This window comes from Morus notabilis, unplaced genomic scaffold (assembly GCF_000414095.1).
Source record: "Morus notabilis unplaced genomic scaffold, ASM41409v2 Scaffold46, whole genome shotgun sequence".
Taxonomy (NCBI): Eukaryota; Viridiplantae; Streptophyta; class Magnoliopsida; order Rosales; family Moraceae; genus Morus; species Morus notabilis.
In genome coordinates this window covers 485,961-509,193 of record NW_010365505.1, presented here as the reverse complement: position 1 = coordinate 509,193, position 23,233 = coordinate 485,961, and the positions used below count along the sequence as shown (strand labels likewise).

Sequence of the window (23,233 nt, the reverse complement as noted above, 5' to 3'; positions counted from 1 at the left end):
TTATGATTAAAATAATCATATATATTAACAGGTAAATAATTGAGTAACCATATATACACACAGATAAAACAAGTTTTGAATAGAAAACTTTATGCATGTCACACAGAAATCTCAACACTGAAAGTAAATTCTATTGAGGAACAAATAGGGTAAGATTCCATTTTAATTCAAATAACGCCAGTGTCATGTAGTTCAAATTCCATATTTCTTTACTTGTCACGATATTGTTCCAAGCTTCAGGTGCTAAGTAATTAGCAAAAAAGTGATTACACCCTATTACCTCAACAAATACACGAGGAACAACATAACGAAGTTTGAAGAAACCAATTGTTTTGCCTTAAAAAAAAGGGTGATTACACCCTATTACCTCAACAAATACACGGGGAACGAAGTTTGAAGACAAACAAATTGTTTTGCCTTAAAAAAAAAAGAAAAAAAAAAGAAAAAGAAAAAGAAAAACGACCACCTCGTAGGCAAATCATACTCTTAATATTGCAACTGGCAATATAGAAGCAAACACAAATTACAAATATTAACATGACAGAGAGAGAGCGTTACATAGGGTGAGTATTGATCAAAGTACTAACAAGAAAAAGGGCTAAAATACAACCCCTTCCAGTTTTCTATTCTAGTTTTGCACTATTTCGTTTATTTGGGAAAGCATTCCAACAATAAACAGTAAGAGAATTTGCCTCAGGAAATAAACTGGGCCAAGTCCAACAAAAATCTAGGACTAAGGAACGTCCAAGTAATCGTACCAACAACACTGCTTCCACATGTAACGCCACCAGGTTTATTATAACAATCAACTGCAGAAGATTCCAATAAGCAGGATGAAAACCGGAATGCGTCATTCTGCAGACAAGTCAGCATACTGCCATGGATTGAACTCTAAGGATTTAACATCAACCTCATCAACGGATCCTGATGCATCAATAGCAGCACGATGTTCCGTATATTTCCCGTTGTACCGATAAACTTCCAATTCACCCCAAGGTGTGGGAGTAACTTCATCTGTCAAATCAAACCATCTTGGTGCAAACTGATGGCCCTTGGCCTCTCGCTGTCTCTTTTCAGTTCTCTGCCTCTCCTCCAAACTGAAACGGGAAAATGAAAGATCTAGTTTAGAATTGAACTGAAGAAACAATCGTGTAAGGATGAAATCCAACAAAAAATTACACTGAAAAAGAATTAGAGAACGAACTTTAAAGAGAGGCATACCTGTTCTTTTCTGCACCGGCTTTGGACATATCACCTTGCTCAAGTGCATATCTATCAGGACGCAGGCGAGAGTCTGATGCTAACAACTTTTTAGGAGCAGTGTTGAAGCTGTTTATTTTATGTGCGAAATGTGTGTACTGAAATTTGTCATTCTTAGGCACATCAGCAACATGCCAAACCTGCAGAGTAGAAGCTTTCAGCACAAATCGTGATAATTTATTTACCAGCTGAAGAAAATAAGTGAATCATGAATGTCAGATACAAGTTATTAAGAAGTGTTTGGCTTACTTAGAAACCTTGTCTAAAATAATGATCCCGTCAAATTAAAATCTAGATGATTCAGTTTCTTTTCCCAACATAAATAAGTAAATTACGAAAGGAATGACCCAGTCAACACAGTTGCCAGAATAGAAAAACCGTTTTCTAGCAACAATCAGTCTTCTTTTTTGTACACGTGAATCAATAGGGAAGCAGAAGTTGAAGGCCTGAACCACCAATTCTTTTGAACTTTCACTAAAGAATCAATTTACTGCACTTGAGACTCCGAAACAAAGTTCTCCTGTGTACCAAATATAAAACCTAAAAACCGAGATAGGTTCCTGAAAGAGAGTCCCAAGGCAAGTGCTCAAAAAATGAGATTGGCCATTGCCATTTAAGCTTGCACAAGCTAGCAGGTCGCCTAAACAAAAGTCACATGTTTCTTGCAAAAACATTCGGTTTTGCTCCATTGACAGCATGCTGACTTGTAATCAATTCAAAATCATGCATATTGTAGAAGGAAATATGATAAACTGTTCCCATCCTATGTTTGTTTGCCTTTCATGCAAAGTATCAAACACACTACAAATATGACAGAGAGAGAGAGAGAGAAGGTCCATAAATAACCTCTTTCAATTCTGTGCCTGGAATAGGTTCCCCTTCCAAGTCACACGGTTGATAGCTCAATGACTCATTCCACTTCCCTGTCATCAATATTTTTGGCTCCTCGGCAGCATTATAAATATATCCATCCACTTCATAGCGACCAGCTCTGAAACCAAATATTAACTTTTAAGACAATACTACTAAAGTGGGAAAGCGGAATTCAAGAATGGGGAAAATATATTCAATGACCACAATAGTTGCAGCAGCAGGAGTAATTTTAACGAATACATAAGAGAACTCAAAAAAGAAAAGCATCTGTGGTTACAGGTATATAGCCCAGCGGTATGTCCACACTTAGCTCCACCACAAGGTGTAGAGTTCAAATCCCCCACCCTCAATTTCAAAAATAAAAAAATAGAAAAGAAAAAAACAAGAAAGAATAACATTTATTCTAATTGAGTGAAATTTACGGGAATGTATTCAAAATTGCGGGACACAATTAGCATTTCGGTGAAGTATTCAAACTTTGTATTCCTATTTATGTATGAAGTGACTACTTTTTAAGAAGACAAAAGGAGGAAAAATTGCAAGCATTCCTGAAATGAGATCAAAGTCAAACATTATAAAAAGTTTTCCCTGTTACACCAGAACTTAAAACTTCCAGGGGTAACGGATCACAGAATCTATAAGAACATAAAGAGACACTAAGATATATTATGCATTTTAGAAGAGAAATCATAAAAGGGATGTTCCAAATACCCGAACCAGCCACATGGTTGAAAATATAGCACAGCTTTGTCCCCTGTTGTTAGATTTGTCATAATCATTTCACCTGGTGAATCAATCCAAGTCCGCCCAAATATCAGGTTGTTAACCTTCGTGGGAGGAGGCACTAAATCTAAAACAACTCCATCTCTTTTAAGAGTCACACGAGTCCTGCAAAAATTAGACAGTACGTACACATGTTCTCTTACAAAGCTTGCACATGTACAAAAGTGAACATCAACCAGTTGCACTGAAAAACAGGAGCCAACGACAAAGAGCCTTTAGTGACAAGCATTAGATATATTGATTTATAAGCAATAATCTGCAGATGCAACATCCACATTTAAGTTCTTCCCAAAATATTTCTACATTTTTTAGTTACCATCGAACTTAAGTTAGGTAGGAGAAAGCAAAACTCCATAAGTCATATCTCCCATGATTACTAAAAGAAGAGTTTCAAGCCCGAATCCTTGAGTGAGGATAGGAATAAAGGATGTAGAGATCAACAGAAGAAGAGTGAACTAAAGCAAAATGATGTCTGAGCAAGTTTGAAGTACACACACTGAAAGAGAAATTAGAAATCAGAAATTAAGTTGAAAACCAACTATTACCTTCCAACAGGATACACATCAACAGAGTTTCCTAAGAACTTAGTTTTCAACTTCGATGTCACGTCATAAGTGAAACGTTCATTTTCAGCATGTCCTGCACTCATCGGGGGATGATGGCTTACCTAAAGTAGAAAAGATATTGTGAGACGTCCTAGAATAGGAATAACGTGCAGAAAATGAGTATGCTGCAGAATTACAATTACAAAAGCTAACCTGCTCTGCAATAAATGAAATTCCACCATGATTAACCATTTCATAAGTCTCTCCAAGGATAGGATTAAATGGTTTCCATGTTCGTTGGTATGCATAATAGACAGATATAGCCCATGATGCTGCAAGAAGCAACATAAATTACATCAATGAAAAGTAAGACGAGTCTTGCATTTGCTATTTGAAAGGAAATCGGAGACAATACTCACTGGCATAAACTAATCGCATGTATGGATCCTCACATTCATCAGCAAGATCCAATAAGTAGGAATACTCCATTAACTGTTAGAAGCATAGCAGTGATTTATACTAATGTAGATCATGTAAACATCATATATATAAAACAGCTATAAAGAATGTTGCAAGTATGCTAAGCAGAACAGCAGAACAAACCTCTGCCATTTTTTGAAGCATAGTCATTGGCTCAAAAATAATGACAGGAAGTGTCACCAGTGATGTAATATCTGAACCTATATACTCGTGCATCATCTTCCAGTAACTGTCTCGTTCCTTAGAAACAAAAACGAACCCAAAATATCAGGACTAGTGTAAGGTTAATGCTGTCAAGTTCATTGGCCAAAAATGAAGTAAGCCACTAGTTCATTATTTATTATTTGAGAATAACTGTGATATGAACACAAAATGTGTCTCATAGTAGATAGTCATTAATCATAATATAAGCACAAAGTAGTACACAAAATCTAGAGAAAACTGTCGTCCTTAACAGGAAACTGATCATTGGAAACACAAAACTTTGTAAATTGTAGACACGCAAGAAAAGCATGATCTAAATCACATATATACATATATTCAGCATACCTCCTGCTTCCACCTTCCTCTCTGAGCTTCCTCCTCTGCATCTTCTTTACCTCCCTCCGGATTAATAACTTCTACTCCTTCATAACCAAGCAACCTAAGAACAAACAAAGACAAAAACACATAAATCATATTCTAATAGACAAGACTCACTCCTTAATCACAACCAAGAAGACCAGCACGTATTCTTTTCAATCATTATACAGAACAAACCAAAGAATGGAATCAAATCATGGCAAAAACATGCAAAATGGGAAGAGTCCAAAACTAATAGAACACACTTGTTGGTAAGAAACTGTAACCAGTTGCTAAATCAAAGACTAATTTATGAATAGGCTAAACTGTGAACAATTCACAATGCCCGTTCTTTTCGCGGGAGTGGAAAATTTTAACTAAATTTCAAATTTTTGTGAGAGAAAACATTGTAGCAAAAAGCTTGAATTTGTGATTTGAACAGTAAAAAAACAGGGCCAAAAGTTCTCAAGTTCTCTATATCTATTGTGTGAAGCTGACAGGAATGAGGGGTTCTGACCAATGGCATTGAAAACCACCCTTCTAAATAACAGAACAATGCTACCATAATGGAATTGATTCTCTGGACGTATAGAAATGCAAAACATAATGAAGAAGAAATTGTTAAGAAAAAGAAGAGGGAAAACAAAAGGTCAATGCCATGTTTTCACTTCCAAGGAACTTGAGCTATTACCCAATTATGCAATATCCTTAACATAGTAGAGTTCTTAACCTGCAAATTAGAAATTGCTTCGCTCTTGTAACAACGAGCCATCTATTTCCATGATTTATAAATTACAGATGACGAATCACGTGCTTAGGAAAGAAATTGAAATTAGCTGATAAGTGGGGCACGCGTAAAGTTTATACAGGCATATGATTCTATTCAGACAAGAGAACCATTAAATTCTTATATTAAATGACTAAGATACTTATCAGATCTAAGGACTATATTAATCCACTTCTATCAAAAACAGGAAAGAAAGATTTCTATTCTACAACATGGGCGGATAAAACAATATGCTCAAATTAATTACGTTCATGAACTAACTAAGGAGCTGAAATCAGCTACAAAATTGCATAAAGTACAGACTAAAGAACGATAACTTCAATGTTAAAAAAAAAAAGAAAAAGAAAAACAACAACAACAACAACAACAACAAGAACAACAAACTTCAAATGATAAAATTGAATTCGCCGGCATATTAAACCAATGAACTCAAAATCCATCCCATACAATAATCTACGAATCAACATCATATTGTTGAAATTCGGTGTTGAATTAGACAGTCCAATTCAATTCAATTCAATTACAAAATCAAAAGAAAAGGATCTGAATTAAGAAAGGAAAGGTAATTAAAAAAAAAAAAAAGCGAACCCGTTGACGGATCGGTGCATGGCGTTGCCGAACTTGGTGAGACCGGAAGTCATGGCGGAAAAAAAGCCCTTGCTTTCATTGTTCTTAGAACTACTCATCTCTCCTTCTCTCTCAATCTCCCTCACTGTAAACCCTAAGTCGGTGATCGAATACAGCAAAATTGAAAGCAGAAGCGAAACGCCTTGGGAAAATGAGAAGCTTGGGCGGGAAAGAGGAGAAGTGGAAATGAGGATCTGGGAATTTCAGAAACCAGCGAGGATGAGAGGTGGCATTTCTTGGCTGGCGGTTTTGCTTTTTGTCTTTGAGAAAATGAGAAATTGAAGGAGTGTTGTAATATTAAAGGTCCCGTTAATTTGAATTTTATTATAATAAAAAATTTTAAAAAATAATCACATTTATTTTTTTTATTATAATAAAAAAAATTTACATAAAATTATATCTCAATTTAAATTAAAAATTTGAATTAATGAACTAAACATGTCATAAAAATATTTTCTTTAATTGCGACTTGACAAATCTTTTTTGCAGTTATTTAAGATATTTGCTTGTAGGGATTTTCTTTTACAGGAATATTTAAGATACATTTATGCCTTATTCATTTCACCGATTCGAGTTTTCAGTTATAGGTTTATACAGTTAAAAGCTCTCAGAAAATGTCACATCTCAGCTCGAATTAAAAACTCAAATTCGCAAAGCGAACGAAGCCTTACTCATTTACTATTTAGATTAATTTCACTTATGCCAATAAAAAAATCAATTTTTTCCTTCAACCATAGAAATTAGAAGCCAAATCTCAAAAACATCTGCTCATAGCTGTCTTTTGACACAGAGGAACAAGAGAGAGAAAAGAAATTTGAGTGTTGACCGGAATTCCAGCACCGCATCCAAACGTGTTGCTAGACTCCAAGCCATAAAAATCAGTTCCCGAGCTCGTCTTGTCAAGGGCTCTTCAATGATGGTGGTAGTGTGTTGTGGAATGGCTTAGTTATGACGGATCAAGCTTCATTTAGAAATTAGAAATTGGTATGGGAGGCGTTTTTCGGTACCGCCAACGTTGGGTGGTTGGGTCCTTGCGGAGGTTCGATCTTGACAGTGGGGGGGGCTTCCTTTGGCAGGGGTGGTGTCGTCTCCGGAGGTTGGCGGCGGTGGCGAAGGTGAATCATTCGTTGCGATTTGATGGTCTCTTTCGTGTGGCTTTGTTGCTTGGCTCTCGAAGCCTTCTTCATTCTCTCGTGATCCTCTCGTCGGCTGAGTCATCATCGGAGGTTTGTGCCAATGATGCTTTGAGTTTTCTTTTTGTTTTGCTTTGTGTTTTAGATTGTAATAAAGGTGTCGCAATGTTGTTCTCGTCACTTTTTGTTTATTGTTTTGTAATAACGAAGGTGGTTTCCACACCATCTAGTGTTGGTTGTGTCTCCCGCTCAGTTAAGTTGTACACCAATAATGTTGATTGCTTGGTCAAGTTAGACTCTTGTATGTGTCGTGATGATGATATCCCCTCTGAGTGGAGGTTAGTGTTTTGTTCCTCCAGCATTCAGAAGCTTATTTTGATGGAAGAGTTTTTTCAAATAGAGCCTTAGGTGTGCTCGATCTTAGTGTACTGAAATTATTTCGCGTTCTCAAGCCTCAGGTATACATCAATCTCTCTATTTGGTTATTAACCTTTTATTGTGTTGTTTGTTTATTTGTTTCTATTTGAATACAAGTTTTCTTTTAAAAAAAATCTTGCTCACTTAGCATCAAAATTAATTATTAATCGAATTTCTCACTAAAAATTTGTCTAAGTTCTATTATGATATCTTTTTATCACTGCATTCTATTACTTCTTTTAATGGGACTAGTTTCTTAGCGTGCTCGTTACGCATCATTGTGTAAAAAGCACCTGAATGGTATATTATTTATTACATAATAATGAAGCTATTTATACGTTAATTTAAGTATCTTGAGTTTGTTTTAAAATTCATTTTTATATTGTCCTTTGACAGGAATTTTTTTTTTTGGGGGTTCATTTAAACACTTGGGATTAGTGATTGAATTGAATTCATCCCCTCCAAAATAAAAAAATAAAAAAAAAAAGGAAGGTAAAGTAGGATGGTATGGTTGTATAAGGTTCAAAATTGTCTATTGAAATTCTACCAAAAAGCAGGATTGTCTTATTGAAATTTGAGGGCAAAGTGTGAGAAATTTCATAGCTGAGGAAATGTTAAGGATCGTCTATTGATTTGCCTGACCACGCGTTTTATTGAGCGAGTGGGTTTTGAGTTTTGATATTTCCGTGCTGTGCAAGCGTGCATGTTTCCATGTTCTGATGTTCATGTTTTCATCAATGCCGTGCCCAGAAGCGCCAACGTGACGGTGACGAGCTTTAGGCCATGTTTTTTTTATGAATTTAAAGTTAGAATTTAAATTTTATTTCGGTAAAATTTTATTTTAAAATAGTTATATTTAATTTTGAATAAAAAATTTTAACATAAAATCACATCTCAATTTTTAATTGTTGTGCTGCTCAAATATTTGTTGTTCGAGGTATTGTAGATAATCTTCAATACAAAAGTCAGGTGCTAATACTAATGTTGTATTTGGTACTTCAAACGTGAAATAGCGTACTATTATATTATTTTGTGCCTGTTATTTTAAATGTTATATCTCTTATTTGTTTTAATTATTAAGCTTAACAACTTTAAACATTTTTTTATTATAAAATAATTTTAAAATGATAATATTACAAGTGATAAAAAAAAAACACGTGATTACAGGTATAACCTAACACGGTAACTACACACTCAACTCCACTATAAGACGAAAAGTTTGAATCCCCCACGCTTAAATTAAAAAAAAAAAAAAAAAACCAATATATAAACTCACAGAAATTGGATGCTAAAATTTAACATGTATTATGATTGGTATTAAATCAGGCATAAAAATTTGACATATGCCAAATTTATTACAAAAAACGATGCCAAATTTATTAGAGATGCTCTTAAATAGTGACAAAATAAGAATTTTACTTTAGAAATAAGGGGCATAAACTAATTACAGAGTTGGAGGATGGTGTTATTTTGGCAATTTTAGACATATCTTTCTCCAATTATGCTATTAATTCTTAAGAAATTAGTAGTCTCAGTTTTTAACCGTTAAATTTGGTTAAAATCACATCAGATTGAAAAAAAACAAATAAATTCTGATACAAATTTGACGATTAAAAAATAAAAAATTACCGATAGTCAATTTTTACAAAGACTACTAAAAAAATTCACTAATTTTTGTTTCCTCATCTAATATATTATTTCTCTTATTCTCTCAAAATTTTAGGAAATTTTACTTCAAAACAAAACTATCGTATCAAATTAAGGCAATGGCTTCGTTTGGTATAGTTTCTAGACCCTTAAAAAGCACTTTTTTGTCCAGCTTAAGTCATTTTTGGTGTTTAGTAAGAAGTAAAATAAGTGATTCTTCAATAATTTTAAGCTGTTTTCACAACAAAGTCAGAAGCAGCGTTGAGGGTGCTTTGGATTCTAACTTATGTGGGAATCCCCTTCTTTCACATTAATGAAAAAATTTTATTCCCATTTTACTCACGTTAAAATGAAATAATCCCCATCTACCCATCTCATCTCCATCACTCCCCGTTCTCTCTCTCGTGACTGAAAACCTCTTGCAAGCTCCATCACTCCCTGTTCTCTCTCTCTCCTTTCTCGCTCCTTTCTCTCTCCTTTCTCGCTCCTCTCTCTCGCCAGTCTACACTCCGTTCTCCGTTCACCGTTCGCTGGTCCCGTTGTCTGCGCTCCATTCCGATCTCTTTCGCACGAGTGGTTGTTCACCGGCCTCCCTGTTCTTCTGGTCTCCTCTCCCGAGTTTCGCCAGTCAACCTCAGCCCTCTTAAGCACGCTTTTGCTGTAAGTACTCCATTAATCTTAGTATTTCGAAATTTGCTTCTGATTTGTCTCCAAGGTACTTTTTTTCCCCCACCGCCTATTGCATTTTCCCGGGAAAATCCGTGAATAATCCGATTGAAGAAAAAAATTCGTTTGCTTAACTTTGACCAAAATCGGAATGATCTCAGGTGAACGATCTCTCGGAGGCGTCGAAGTCTATTGCGACCTTACAGGCTTTACTCGATCGTGATATGGCATCGAATTGCGTAAGGAATGCTGGTAGTCATTCGAGAAATTTGTTGAGAGTGAAGCGTGGGCTTGACATGGTTTGGGTGCTCTTCGAGCAAATACTCATTGCAGAGTATGTATTATCCTTTATCTGTAATTTTTTTTCTCCTTTTGTTCTTTGCTTTACTTCGTTAATTTGTAGATTCAACACATGAAGTACATTGTAGTCAATTTGAGTTTCTTGGAAAATTAATTTTCCACAATTTACACAGTCGATTCAAGTAATATGTGGTTTGGCACAATTGGGTATTGGCTTCCAAGGTTGTTTTCTTTGGTTGAGTTGAATTTGAAGACATTCATTGAACTCTTAACAGCTAGAATGATGATTAGAATGTGGAGAGAAAATACGCCAAATTGTTGAGCTGAAAGTTTTGAAGTGAATAATCATTGTTCTTACAATTTGGGATGGTAGAAACTAATTGGCCCTTGCTTTCTTTGCGTTTCGGTATAATTTGCCCGATACAAGAAATTTGATCAAATTGGCACAAGAAATTCAGTAATGGTATTAGCTTTCGGTTTTGTCTTACCCCTTACGTGTAACATGGTTGTTGTATAAGATGAGTAATATTACATGTATTTGGTATTTGAAGAAGTAGACTTCATATACTTTTTCAGTTTAGTTGCAAAAACTCAACTGTGGTTTTAATTTTAGTGAGTGATTTATTTTGAACTAATTTGAATGTTTCTGATTTATTTTCCACCACTGTAATAAAATGGAGAAAATAAAGCTCAAGAGTCACCCAATTTTTGATTTGGAATATATAGCTGGTTCTTAGTTGATTCCTATGAGCAAAGAGAGCTAATAGCCTTCTTCCACAAACTATTTGCCGAAGGCATTGGCTTTGAATATATCTGCCTAAGTGGACTATTTGCTGAACTAGCAATGAGATTCCAGTTTAAGCTTCAAAGTAGGTGCTTATATATTGTGCTTAAGGTGCATGCCTAGTTATGCATGGAATAACAGGTACCAATGCTCATGTGGCAGGGGCAATTCCCTTAAAGATCCAGCTTCCAAGGCGTATGCACAGGTATTTACTCCCCATCATGGTTGGGCAATCAGAAAAGTTGTTGCTGCAGGGATGTATCCTCATCATTGTTTCCTTTCTCTGCCAAAAATATAAACATATTCCAAAAAAAATTCCATGCCTTCAAATAATTATACCAGGTTGCTAACAATATACATTTGTTTACGTGTTTTGTTTGGTTCTTCTGATCCAGAATCGAAAGAACTAATAAGAAGGCCATAGTCCTATGGAATAGTATGGTGCTCTCATTGTTATGATCTCTGTGGATGGAACGGAATGGCATAATTTTTTAGGAAAAGGTGATGGGGCCAATTGATATTTTTGAGAAGATAAAGTTCTATGCATTGCTATGGGCTGCTTCAGGGGTTCCCGTTTACTTTGGTCATTTTGAATTGGAAAGATGTAATAGGGAATTGATTGGAGATACCGTTTATGTGTTTATCTTGCTCTTTTTGTATGTTAGTCAGTTTTTCACACCTGGCCATTTTTGTTTCTTTTTTATTTTAGGATACCTTTGTCCTCTACCCTTGTTATTGAATTTTATCAATAAAGTTTTTATTATCAAAAAAATAAGCACATAAAAAAAATAAGCAAAATGTGCCATAAAACAATACTTCATATATTTATTTCTTTTTACTTAAACAATCAAATGCAAGTAAATAAATAAATGGCATAGCTTCACTTTAGCATGCTTCATTAATAATCCTATTATACCAATGGTATTTTGATTAGGAAATGATAATCCTAATCGAAGCTAGGTGGCTCCACCTAGCCCGATCCGAGGGCCTCACCCATCAATGTGTGAATTTGCTCATTTACGTAAGTGTGTGTGTATGGATATGAATATGTTTGAAATGCTCTTTATTTGTGGTCCTATAATTAATTATTATTTGGTTGAGCTCGTTTCTTGGCATGAAATTTCTTAACAAATTTATCATATTTTCTTACAAATTTTTGAGAAGAACCCCACCAAAATTGATAATTACGGTATTTGGTTGCGTTATCAAGACTGCAACTGTCTCTGCTAAACTTTGCAAGAGAGAGAGCACAAAACAATTCCACAACTCGAAGACTACAATTGTCCCTGAGTAATTGTCACTAATGCTTCTTTTAGTTGTAATTATATTATGAATGAAGAAATGAAAAAAAAAAGAGAATTAATTATCATAAATTGATTGTTAAAAAATTTAAAATCATAACATTATGTGTTTTTAAAGTTAACAAGTATTTTTCAATAAAAAAAACAATTATATATATTTAAGTTTCATATCATGTCTATTTTGGTCATTTTACATACCCACAGTAATTTCACCTCAAAATTTACCAAACGCTATTATACTGATTTTAGAACCAGCACAGCTATTATAATTACAATTTATCAAACACCCAGCTGCTTCTTGAAATAACTGCTTCTTTCTTCGGCACAACTAAAAATATTTTTTTTAAAATCCACATCACTACCAAATTAAGCCAATGTCAAGTGACATCAACTTAAATGTTAAAAAATATATTGTCAAAAGAAAAAGAAAAAGAAAAAGAAAAAAAGAAAACTAAAAACGCTGGCGTTCGTGTTCCCTCTCCGTATGTCACGTGCAAGTCCACCATCGCGAGAATCAAACAGTACAGCGAAGCATCCTTTCATAATTCTATTTATTTATTTATTTATCTTGAGAATCATTATTTATTTATTCCTCAAACCCAATTTTCCATCCAATTTAATTTCGATTCATTTCCCCATTCCTCAATCAAATCAAATTAGCTTCTCCGCTTCTTCCTCCGCCAAATCATAAAAACCCTTAAAATTTCCCGATCCTTACTGTAACTCTCGTCTTTGTTCAACAATAAAACATCACTGATCGGAAAATTTAGCCGAATTGTAATCCACGAATCTCTGCAACTTCAGAAATTTCGCAATCTCGGATAGCTTTAATCTGATTTTGTTGGTCGATTTTTTTCACAAATTTCGAAGCATGAAAGAAGGGAAATCCGTAAAATTGAACGGTCCACAGCAGCACCAGAACGGGCATTTGTCGCCTTTCAAATTCGCGAAGTTATTGGATCCAGAAGCTTCGTGGGACAAGGTACTTGGTTTTCTCGATTTCTTCGTCCTTTCAGTTCTACCATTTTTGCTTTTTGTTTTGTTTGTTTGGTTATTGGGAAAGTGTGGGAAAAGAAAGGATTGCCGGGGGAGAGAGAGTAGAATGCCATAACTCCGGTGTCGGGATTGTACTGTTTGTCCAATTTCCAGTGTTTCTTGGGAATCTAAACGGAGTATCATTGGAAGCTCCGATTTAAAACATCAGATTTGGTACATAAAAACATGTTTTGGGAGATAATATTCTCAACTAGTTTTCTGGATTTCTTCAAGTGGATTAGCTTGAGCTTATTTTTAGACTTCTCTTTGTCTCAGTTAAGCAAATTAACGTATAAAACCGATGCTGATCCCTTTAGCACAATTCTTGCAGGATCAATTGGGTGATGTCTTGCATTGGATTCGACAAGCGGTAGCCCTGGTATGTGGGTTACTATGGGGAGCGATACCTTTGGTCGGCGGTATATGGTTTATCATGTAAGTTGATGATTTGGGCAATCTTTTAAAGCTATGATTCAGTTATGATTTACAGATAAATCTTTGTTCTCTTTGTTCAATAGTTGGAAGGCCCTAGCTTAGACTTTTCGTGGATCTTTACACATCTCAGATTTATAGGAATTAATGCAGATAGGTAATGTTGGGAGTCTTTTAGATTGTGGATAAACTTTTCTGTAAAGAAGTGGAGGGTTTGGAATTACTTGATTGTTTTTTCGGTTGCCTTGTCTGTGAAGAGGATTGCTCCGCTTGTCTTGTTTTTTAAGAATCGCAGAGAAGAACAAGGAAGCAGAGAGGAATTAGGGTAGCAATCTGCCTTGTTAAGTTCATGGACGCTCTGTACCTTATAGATATGATACAATGGTTGGAAGGAAATAGGTTTAGCTCCAAGAAAGGGCATTTTATAAGCATTGTTTGACAAAGATTCAATAGTTAAGAACTTATAATTTATCTTGTGAACCAGAATAGATTGTGCGTGTGGTGTTAAATAAAGATTCAAACTGCATTAAAATGTGTTTGTAGATGGGGCTCACTTTAGCGAGTGGCTTGAGGATTTGATACCTGAGCTGAAAAGGCTGGTCACTGGCAAAATTTTGGGGTGGCCACTCTGGTTTGCTAAAATATTTTTTATGGGGGCAGGGTGTTTATATTTCTCTTACACTTAGATGCTGCTAGGCTAACTGGTTAGGATTGTGATTGAAACAAAGCATTGAACTGTTTCACTAATACAAATTGTGTAAAGGTCAGGTAAGTACTCATCTTAAGGCCTGGTGCTTCATTGATAGCAAAGGTCGCCCTCCCTTAAGTCTTCTTAAAGTCACTAGTTTCTATTGAGCCATTGGCGTAACATATGTTATTTCATTGATGGTTGTTAACAAAAGGTTGTAAAGGAGTTGGACATTAGATGACTTTGGTATAAAGGAAAAACTAAATAGGGTTCATGAGGGACAATATTGCTGCCACTGTGATATCGTGCTTTATCAATAGAAATACATGTTTACAAGTTCCATCAGATTGGATATCTTTAATCCACCCACTTCTACAACTGTAGATGCTAAATGCCACGTCATTGACCTTTCACTCATGCAACTTTATTCCTGTGTTATTTTGGAAGTTTTAACATCATATTGTTTTCTAACCTGATTGTGTTAATTGCCGTTTACAGTTTTCTTGCATTATCCTCTGGGATTATATACGGTTATTATGCAATGATACTTAAGGTTGATGAAGAAGATTTTGGTGGTCATGGAGCTCTGCTCCAAGAAGGGCTTTTTGCTTCCATAACTCTTTTTCTGGTAGCCTAACTTTCTCAATTCTTTGATTTTCTCTCTGTAAAGAACTATGCCTTTTATACATCAAAGTGGATTCTGTTTACTCATGTTTTACTCACTTTCTGTTTTCCAGCTTGCATGGATTCTGGTATACAGCTTGGGTCACTTCTAATTGGCTAAAGTGTTACAGATTCAGCGACCATCTCTATCCGTAAGGAGTTGCTGAGATTTTAGGTTCGGATGCTTGAGGTGCTATTGCGTAGCTTAACAAACAGTGAGAATTTCTTAAGTAGTCATTATTAGTTGATCTTTGCTTTATGATTGTTTTTATCATTCTGAACTTGCAGCGCATGGGTGTGCTAGCATTCTGGTTTGTGGTAAATAGATGTTTCAACAGTTGGCTTCATAAACATTAGCTCCTATATAGCGATTCATGACCCTCTACAACTGGTTATCGAAATTTTGGTTCTGCAACCTTAAATAAAGTTTCAATGAGCAAAATTCTTGAGGTCCTAGATTACTTGGTTCAAATGTTATTTCTCTTTATTCTTTTCGAAGTACTTAGAAGGAAGTCCTTTGACGTAAATAAAACGTGGATTTTGGGAATCTCCTCTGCCAGATTGACATGCGAGTTGGTCATACCGGAAAACCATCATACTGTTTTTCAACTCGTATTGATGAAATTTATAAATCTGCTTTAATGTTTCTGACATACAAAATTGTTTATTATGAAATCGAGTTCTCAACTTCTTTATTAAACTGACCTTGTCATTTTCTTCGATCAAGAAAATGAAGAAAAATATAGTACGAATAATGCATCACTATACTAACAAAATTGCGGGTTCTACTTGTTAGTTCCGTAAAGAAAGATGGTTCCACTTGTTAGAATAGTTGCGTAAAGAAATTGCGTTTTTTGGTAGAAAAAAGATGATGTTTTCACTATTGGTGATTCATACAACAAAATATTGTCATGATGTTTTATGTGATAATCTTATTCTAATATTATGGATGTAATGATTTATCATTTCTAATAACCAATATGAGAATTTTACACTGGATTGCTATAGCCTGTAGGATTCTGCTTTGAGCTGATTGGATATACTTTTTTTTTTTTAATGTGATTTTGACTTGAATCTAATGTCAAAAATATATACATGTAAAAATAACTTTTACAAGTCTGTAGTCCGACTTAGGAAGTCAGGTTGTTTAAAAGTTATCATAATTCGTAATAAGTAAAGCAACGATTCAGTCTCCCATCATTTTCCCCTTGTTATTATTACACTCCACTGGTATTATAATATTTTATTTTGCTCTGTTATTTTATTTATTTATTTATTTTGCAATTTTCTGTTTATTTAGGACTACAAGGTCCTTCCTAGGAAACTTATACTAGTATCAAGAGAAGAATTTCAAACGCTGTGCTGAGAAGATGATAATTTGTGCATTCTACGTTAGAACATGCAAATTTTAAACATTGTAGTTGTACAAGTTAGAATAGACTTATGAATTTTAAAAATAATACGATAACTTGTATATTTGAACGATGTACTTACGAATTTTAATAACGAAGTTGTAAAAGATACGGTAGACTTCTAAACCGGAATAGGTGCTGTAAATCCTATTGTTAACAATTCAAATCTTGCCAAAATTTCCATCCACCTGATTCTGTCGTTTATTTTATTTTTAACAGCTAAATATTCCACGGAGTTCACAAAAAGACGTTTCTGTTTGTAATGTTTGTAATGTTACAATTTAACTTTGAAGGAGCAAAACAAAAAAACAAAAAAAACAAAAAAAAAAAGCGAGAGAGAAAAGGAAAAAGAATGAGTGGCCACTGTACATAAAGCTCAGTTATAACACCGGTAAAATATCACATCCATCTTTGACGTCGGTTTCTTCTGGACACAAGATAAATGCGACCATAAATCCATCTCCTACCCAACGGTGAAATCGTTTTCTGCACAATGAGAAACCCAACATGAGGAATGCAAAAGAAAACCCAGAAAGTTCCAAATACAGAGTTTTTCGAAGCATCTTTTTCAGTAAACAAACAAGCCATGACTCATAAAAGAACACGAGGTTTTTTGCCAATAAAAAAAAAAAAAAAGACTATAAGATGGGCATTTATCAATAAAAAGAGAAACTGTAATAACGCCAAATAAGGACACATAGCCTAAGCTCCACGACCAACAACTAGGAAAAGTACTTTCCAAATTCTCTAAATTAGACTTACAGGAACATAAAAAGGATAACAAATCCTGTAATTAGTATCCGCATTTAAGACTATTCTTAATGAATTTAAACGTTACATCTCTTGGCTTCATTAGTGGCTTAGCTCTCAAAAAGAACATAAGTTTACTTTTCAGGTCCGCGAAACAGAAATGGACTAATTACCTCAGCCTTGGTGCGGAACTCTAATAAACTTTCACACACATGGCAATCTGCTCTATGAGGAGAGTCATTAGACTGATCCGATTTCACAAAAGCAAATACCTGCAGAACCACGCCACAGAGACGGTGAGAATGGACAAAGGGGCAAACAAAAAGCTTCTAAACACTTTTAGACTAATGAAATCTGATGATTGACTAACCTCCTCCCCACAATTTGGGCATGCCCCTTTCAGTGCTACCAAGTCATTTCTCCACAGTCCTTTAAGAACTTTAACTGTAAAGTGTAAACACATGTACTAAAGTCAATTGCATAGGAGAAATAATAATATCACTTAACGAGATTAATTTCTTAGATAATCTTAAGATTTCTAAAAATCAGTATTTAAGACATGAAGCTGAATCATAACTGATGTATTTGACAACAGGGTGAAAAAAGAATGATTGAAAAATTGAGAACATGATTCACATCCCACAACCGATTGTAGTGACTCACCAGAAGCTGAGGCAATTGGGACGCCAACCAGAGAACCAAAGACCATGAATAGGATGCCATTTACAGTGGCAAGAAACTCCAAGGCAGGTCTTTGTTCAACGTAAGAAAGCCCTGAATTGGATGCATCTTGATAAGCAAGGCCAATAGTGTAGATTATTGGCACTGCGCACGCTGAACTGCCAATGGCTAAAAAAAGGACCCATATGCTCGCTAATGTGAAAACCTGAGATAAATCTTCCTGCCCTACATCCATGTCACTCAATATTCAAGTCCAGAAAAAAAAAATGTATAAAAAGGATTAGGAGAATTCTACTGTAGGGCATGAAAATTTAATTCCCTACAGTAAAATTCTGTTTGAAACCATCAGATTTGTATAAGGTTCTAACAGTTTTGCATGTCTTTCATTTTGACGTGATTTTAAGTTTTTAACCATACCAACATTCAAAAATATGCACTACCGGTAGTACCTATTGTAGAAAGTTTAAATAATAATAATAATAATGATGAAAACCCACTACACCTAATCCCCAAATATAAAAGTAAATCTAACACCATGCCCTCAAGTCTAGACTTTCAATATGATACACTATTTGTTTGTCTTTTTTCCGGGAATCATATACTCACTTCCTACATGATAGGACATTCACAAATTGGTCACATGCTAAGCACCCAAATGCAATAAACTTGTACAAAACTAAGAGCCCGTTTGATTTATAGATTAAAATCATGAGATTAGAACTATTTTCAATTTACGTGTATTTTTTGTGAGAAAATACTACAACAAATCATATACCATAATTCGAATCAGAGAACGAATCCTCCAACTAAACGAGCTCTAAGGTATTGATAAGACTAAAAATGATCCTAAAAAGAGATTTACCTCAGCATCCGCATACGTCGATTGTCGCCTAAGACTGCAACGAGGATACTTCACAACGCATTTTGAGCCGTACCACCGTAGCTTCAACTGCTCAAAAATTTAAAATTCATCCTCTAAACAAAATCTCCTTTAAGGAAAAAAAAAAAAAAAAACTATGTACTACAATTACAAACCTCTACTCTATCAAACATGTCGTCGACTATTAAAGGCTTTCCGCTGTAATACGCATCCTGTGCCTACCAAAACAAAATTAAAAAAAATTATATATATTTAAATTTTGAGCCTAAAAATAGAAATAAAAAAATAAAAATTGAGGAGAAAACGAAGTTGTTGTTACTTGGCGATAGAGGGCTTCCAAGGTTTCTTTGCTGGCGGTTTCGATGGGACCGACGTAGATGCAAGAGGGGCCTTGGGCGAGCTGGTCGTGATCGCGAGTGGTGACGTTGTTAGTGTTGGCGGAGATCCGGATGGAGAAGGTTCTGGAGCTTCTGGAAAGTTCTGATGGGATTGAGGTGCCGATCCCGTGGCGAGCGAAGGAGGGGCACGCGCCGCTGGCCATGGAGCGAGAGGACGGAGACGTTGGAAGCATTCGTGAGGAGAGGAGAGCAAAAATATGTGGTTCAGATTTCGAAGCGGCTTAATTTGGGCCACGGAATTTTGAAGAAAATAGATGGCGTCTAAAGGAGTTTGCGCGATTTGACGAGATTGCTCTTGAGGTTGTCGTTGTTGCTTTTGGCGCTTAACTATCTGGTTGGTTATCCCTGATATTTTCCTACCTCATGATTGGTTCTGGTGTTTAGTCGCGAACAAAAAGATTTTTTTAAGAAAAAACAAAAGACAGGGGAAAAATTGAAAGTAATCATATGCGTTTGCCGGGAGTCGAACCCGGGTCTATTGCTTGGAAGGCAATTATCCTAACCGTTGGACTACAAACGCTAGGTTGGTGGGTTTTGTCTATAAAATATATTTATTAAAAATATTCCTGCAAATTAATAGACCAGAGCAAGAATAGTTTTGTCCTGCTGCGGAGTTGCTTTTTATTTATTTGTTACAAAAATTGATGATCTATTGGATTGGAAAATTCTTTTATTTTGTTCCTCCAAGCTCAAACAAAAAGACATTTTCATTTGGGATGAATCTCTTCAAACCTCTCTCTTTATTTTCTGATAAAGCAAGATAAGGACTTGGCTTAATACGTAGTCTCACAGTTATGGTTTAGCACCATTCTTTTATTATTTATTTTTCTTTTCAATGACTGCGTGTGTACATAGTACACACTAATGATTATGAGAGTGATGATTTTCATTAGATTCTACGAGTTTTGCATGCTTTTCGTTGCTAATATCAATCAACGTTGAGCTTGCAAATAAGGGTGAAAATCTTGTTCCGAAATCTCCCCAGCATTTCAGCATATATCCATTAAAGTATGCCGTAACCAAATCACTTGGATTGCTATTAGATCATATAACTACTTGTCTTTAGCCCCCCAAGCCCTTTCTTGTAGATGTATCAGGAGAGAGAGAGAGAGAGAGAGAGAGAGAAACTAAAGAAAGAAGACAAGAAAACATATATAGCAAAGGCAACAAGAAAATACATGTACAGAAAAATTTGACTATTTGGAGTTACCTGTGTTGTGTACAACTACAAAATCTCGTCTCCTGTGTTTTTTTTATTTTATTTTATTTTATTTTTGCCTTTTAAACAATTATTAATCCTACTAGTTTTCTACCCTCTTATTACATTCTTAAAAAAAAACGATCCCATTCATGTTCCCCCACTGTCCCAAAAAAGTTATACTTCCAAGAGAGTTCTTCCGGGTAATCAAAACTAGAATCCTTACCCTCTTCCATTTTCTTCTTTATCTTGCTCACTCTTTCAAGAACTCCCTTAATTGAGATATCAAACGCATCATCAAGAGTCTCCAATTTAGAACTAGCGTATATCACTTTTGGAATCAGCCTTATAACTTCTCCTCTCATGGCCGCAACTTTCTGCCTCGGAATTCCACCCAAAGTCTTCTCAATACTCACTGTCCTATTCTTCACATCAAACGCATGTATGAACACAGAATACTTGGTGAAATCTCTCGGAAGATGCCACAAATACTGAAGATAAGCCGACCCCGGATGAAAGAAAACTGGAATACATCCTGCCAAGATCGAATCGAAAGCCGACCTCCTAGTACTTGAATCCCCTGGAGGCTGCAAACAGAAAACAGAACTCTGGAACATTTTCATGACAAAATCCGGCTTGTAACACTTGCTTGATCCGGAACTGCATTCCAAGAGCTTACATTTCCCCTTTGAGGCCCTGCACTGGTCGATGATTTCGTTGCGAATTGAGTCCCGAATATTAGGCCTCGCCGCGCCCGCGAACGAGAACAGGAAACGCCTCTTTTCCCTCCTCATCCTGCCCTGCCACTGGAACACCTCCTCGTCCCTCAGAGGATGGAAGTACGTCGGGTACGGTATCCCGATGTCGTTGTTGTGCCACGGGCTCGATTCGATCGTCAAAACCGACATGTTCTTCGACTCAGGCAAGAGCAGAAACTTGTTTCCCCAATCAAATTGGTCGTCACTCAACCTCCTGAAATCCCACGTAATCCTTCCCGCCACAGCAAAATGATCTCTCCCAAACATCCTTTTCCACTCGGGCTTCTCCCTCAGCCACTTCACCAGCTCCACCGAATCGGAATCTCGTACCGACGTGTTGTGACCACCCCAGAGGTACCTAGCGATGTCGAGGCCGGCGTAGTACGGCACGAAGACCGCCGACGCAGACGACGAGTCGTTTGTCAAGCACCCGTACCGCTTCATCCTGTTGTGGAAAACAACCTCCAACGAGAACTGGTTCGTGGCGTACCAGCCTTTGTTAGAATACGCCCTCTCGGCGTTGGAAAGAGGAATGCCGAAACCAGAGTTTGACGTGAACTCACACATGTCAGTCCAGTCACTAAGCGAACGACAGTTCTTTAGCAAATCGTCGTTGAATTTCGTCGGTAAATCATGAATATAAACGTACCGGCCTAAGCAAGAATCTTCAATATTAGGCTTCAGTTTTTGGTCAGAAACCAAAATTTGATCTTCAAAATGAAGGATATTTCTGGGGCTTTCTCGTTTGTTGGTATTATTATTGTTAATGTCCCCTGTTTCTTCGGGCAATAATTGGTTGATGCGTTTGTTGGAATTTCCACGTAAAAGAACGAAATTAGGCTGTTGGATATTGGCAGAATTGCCGAAATCGTTACCTAATGAAGAAATGGGCCTCTTGCTTGGCGTGAATTCTGAATTGTAAAAGCAGAGGATTAAGTACCAGAGAAGAAAAGCGGTGGAAACGACGAACCAGAACCGGCATTTTGCGAGAATCTGCCTCCCCATGTTCATTATCTGATCTCCGAGGACCTTCATACATAACCTTTCTCTCTGTAAATCTCCAATAATGGTAAGAAAAAACTGAAAACTGAAAAAGATTGTGGCTTAATTTGCTTCTGAACCCAGAAAAGATAATGTGTTCACTGTGAAAAGGGATTGCTTGAAAAGAGAAGGAGGGGTTTTTTTAATTATTGTTATTTTTTTCATTTTTGGTTGATTGGAAAATGGGTCGGAAGAGAATGGGGAAAGAGAGTGAATTGAGGAAGTCAGAAGTGGGAAGATGTTGAAGCATTCAAGGTTTTGGGGGGCCATTAAAAGACATTTTGGAACATTCTAAATATGCATTGCCGCGAATTTGCATATCTGAATGGCATAATCAATTTAATAGAGTTATTGAGAGAGAGAGAGAGAGATAGAGGAGGGGGAGAGAGAGAGAGAGAGAGAGAGAGAGAGAGAGAGAGAGGTCTCATGGTTACGTGCATGAGTCGGAATCTTCTGCCTTTTGATGTCAAAAGATCCCTTTTTGGCGCTCTACATCTTCAAGGGATTATTATTCTCATCCGACGGCTAGGACGGTTTAGTTGATTCTAAGCAAGAACACGACCTTTGAGCAAGATAAAATAAAACACCTGAAAATTATGTAAAAAAAATAGTGGATATGTGTTCTAGTATTCCATTTGCTCTGTATTTCTGCACTTATATCTGAATCCAGTTGTAGGCAAATCTAAGGAATTCTTATAAAATAATTTAATACTTCACAAGCGTGCAGCATTATTCATTAATAAATTATTTACTAACTCTCCTAAATTTCTTTTCAAAAAAAAAAATAAGTCTCCTAAATTTATTTTTTAAAGTAAATGACTACAATAGTGGATATGGGGCGTGTTTGTTTACGTTTTTGAAAACGTTTTTCACGTTATTTGAGGAGCAAATATGAAAACGTTTACAATAGTGGATATGGGGCGTGTTTGTTTACGTTTTTGAAAATGTTTTTCATGTTTTTCGATGAGCAAAAATGAAAACGTTGTGAAGATTGTCGTTTGGTGACCCATTTTCCCAAAATCAAAATTGAGAACATCCTTTTCATTTTCTCTTTATTCTCATGTTTCTGAAAATGATTTTTTTTCCGTTTTTATTTTCTCGACCGTAGTTCATCCCGTTTTCCTTTCTATTTT

The 23,233-nt window shown here is 35.9% G+C and overlaps 4 protein-coding genes and 1 non-coding gene across 6 annotated transcripts; 1 reads left to right on the top strand and 4 right to left on the bottom strand.

Moving 5' to 3' along the window:
- Positions 1–470: 470 nt before the first annotated feature.
- Positions 471–6,190, bottom strand: LOC21407966 (oxysterol-binding protein-related protein 3C). The gene is made up of 10 exons (XM_010108200.2): positions 5,878–6,190; positions 4,491–4,584; positions 4,065–4,181; positions 3,881–3,953; positions 3,675–3,793; positions 3,462–3,583; positions 2,845–3,021; positions 2,107–2,251; positions 1,222–1,400; positions 471–1,097 (listed from the first exon to the last, which is right to left on the bottom strand). The coding sequence occupies exons 1-10, from the start codon at positions 5,973–5,975 to the stop codon at positions 851–853; spliced, it is 1,371 nt and encodes a 456-aa protein (XP_010106502.1). The 5' UTR covers positions 5,976–6,190; the 3' UTR covers positions 471–850.
- Positions 6,191–12,712: 6,522 nt separating this feature from the next.
- On the top strand, positions 12,713–16,361 carry LOC21407964 (uncharacterized protein C20orf24 homolog). Of its 2 annotated transcripts, XR_002903121.1 has the most exons (5): positions 12,713–13,146; positions 13,531–13,634; positions 14,818–14,947; positions 15,057–15,197; positions 16,283–16,361. XR_002903121.1 is itself a non-coding variant. In XM_024172303.1 (4 exons), the coding sequence occupies exons 1-4, from the start codon at positions 13,036–13,038 to the stop codon at positions 15,093–15,095; spliced, it is 384 nt and encodes a 127-aa protein (XP_024028071.1). In that variant the 5' UTR covers positions 12,713–13,035; the 3' UTR covers positions 15,096–15,529. The 2 variants fall into 2 exon arrangements, 1 of the variants encoding a protein (XP_024028071.1); XM_024172303.1 differs by lacking the exon at positions 16,283–16,361 and having other exon boundaries at positions 15,057–15,529.
- Positions 16,362–16,579: 218 nt separating this feature from the next.
- On the bottom strand, positions 16,580–19,447 carry LOC21407963 (PGR5-like protein 1B, chloroplastic). The gene is made up of 7 exons (XM_010108197.2): positions 19,025–19,447; positions 18,861–18,923; positions 18,688–18,774; positions 17,808–18,045; positions 17,515–17,588; positions 17,318–17,416; positions 16,580–16,880 (listed from the first exon to the last, which is right to left on the bottom strand). Exons 1-7 carry the CDS (start codon positions 19,274–19,276, stop codon positions 16,794–16,796), a joined length of 900 nt encoding a protein of 299 aa, XP_010106499.1. The 5' UTR covers positions 19,277–19,447; the 3' UTR covers positions 16,580–16,793.
- A 104-nt stretch (positions 19,448–19,551) lies between these two features.
- Positions 19,552–19,623, bottom strand: TRNAG-UCC. Its single transcript has one exon. It is a non-coding gene; the product is annotated as a tRNA-Gly (tRNA).
- Positions 19,624–20,423: 800 nt separating this feature from the next.
- Positions 20,424–22,064, bottom strand: LOC21407962 (probable xyloglucan galactosyltransferase GT11). The gene has a single exon (XM_010108196.2). The coding sequence runs from the start codon at positions 22,062–22,064 to the stop codon at positions 20,424–20,426; it is 1,641 nt and encodes a 546-aa protein (XP_010106498.2).
- Positions 22,065–23,233: the final 1,169 nt, after the last annotated feature.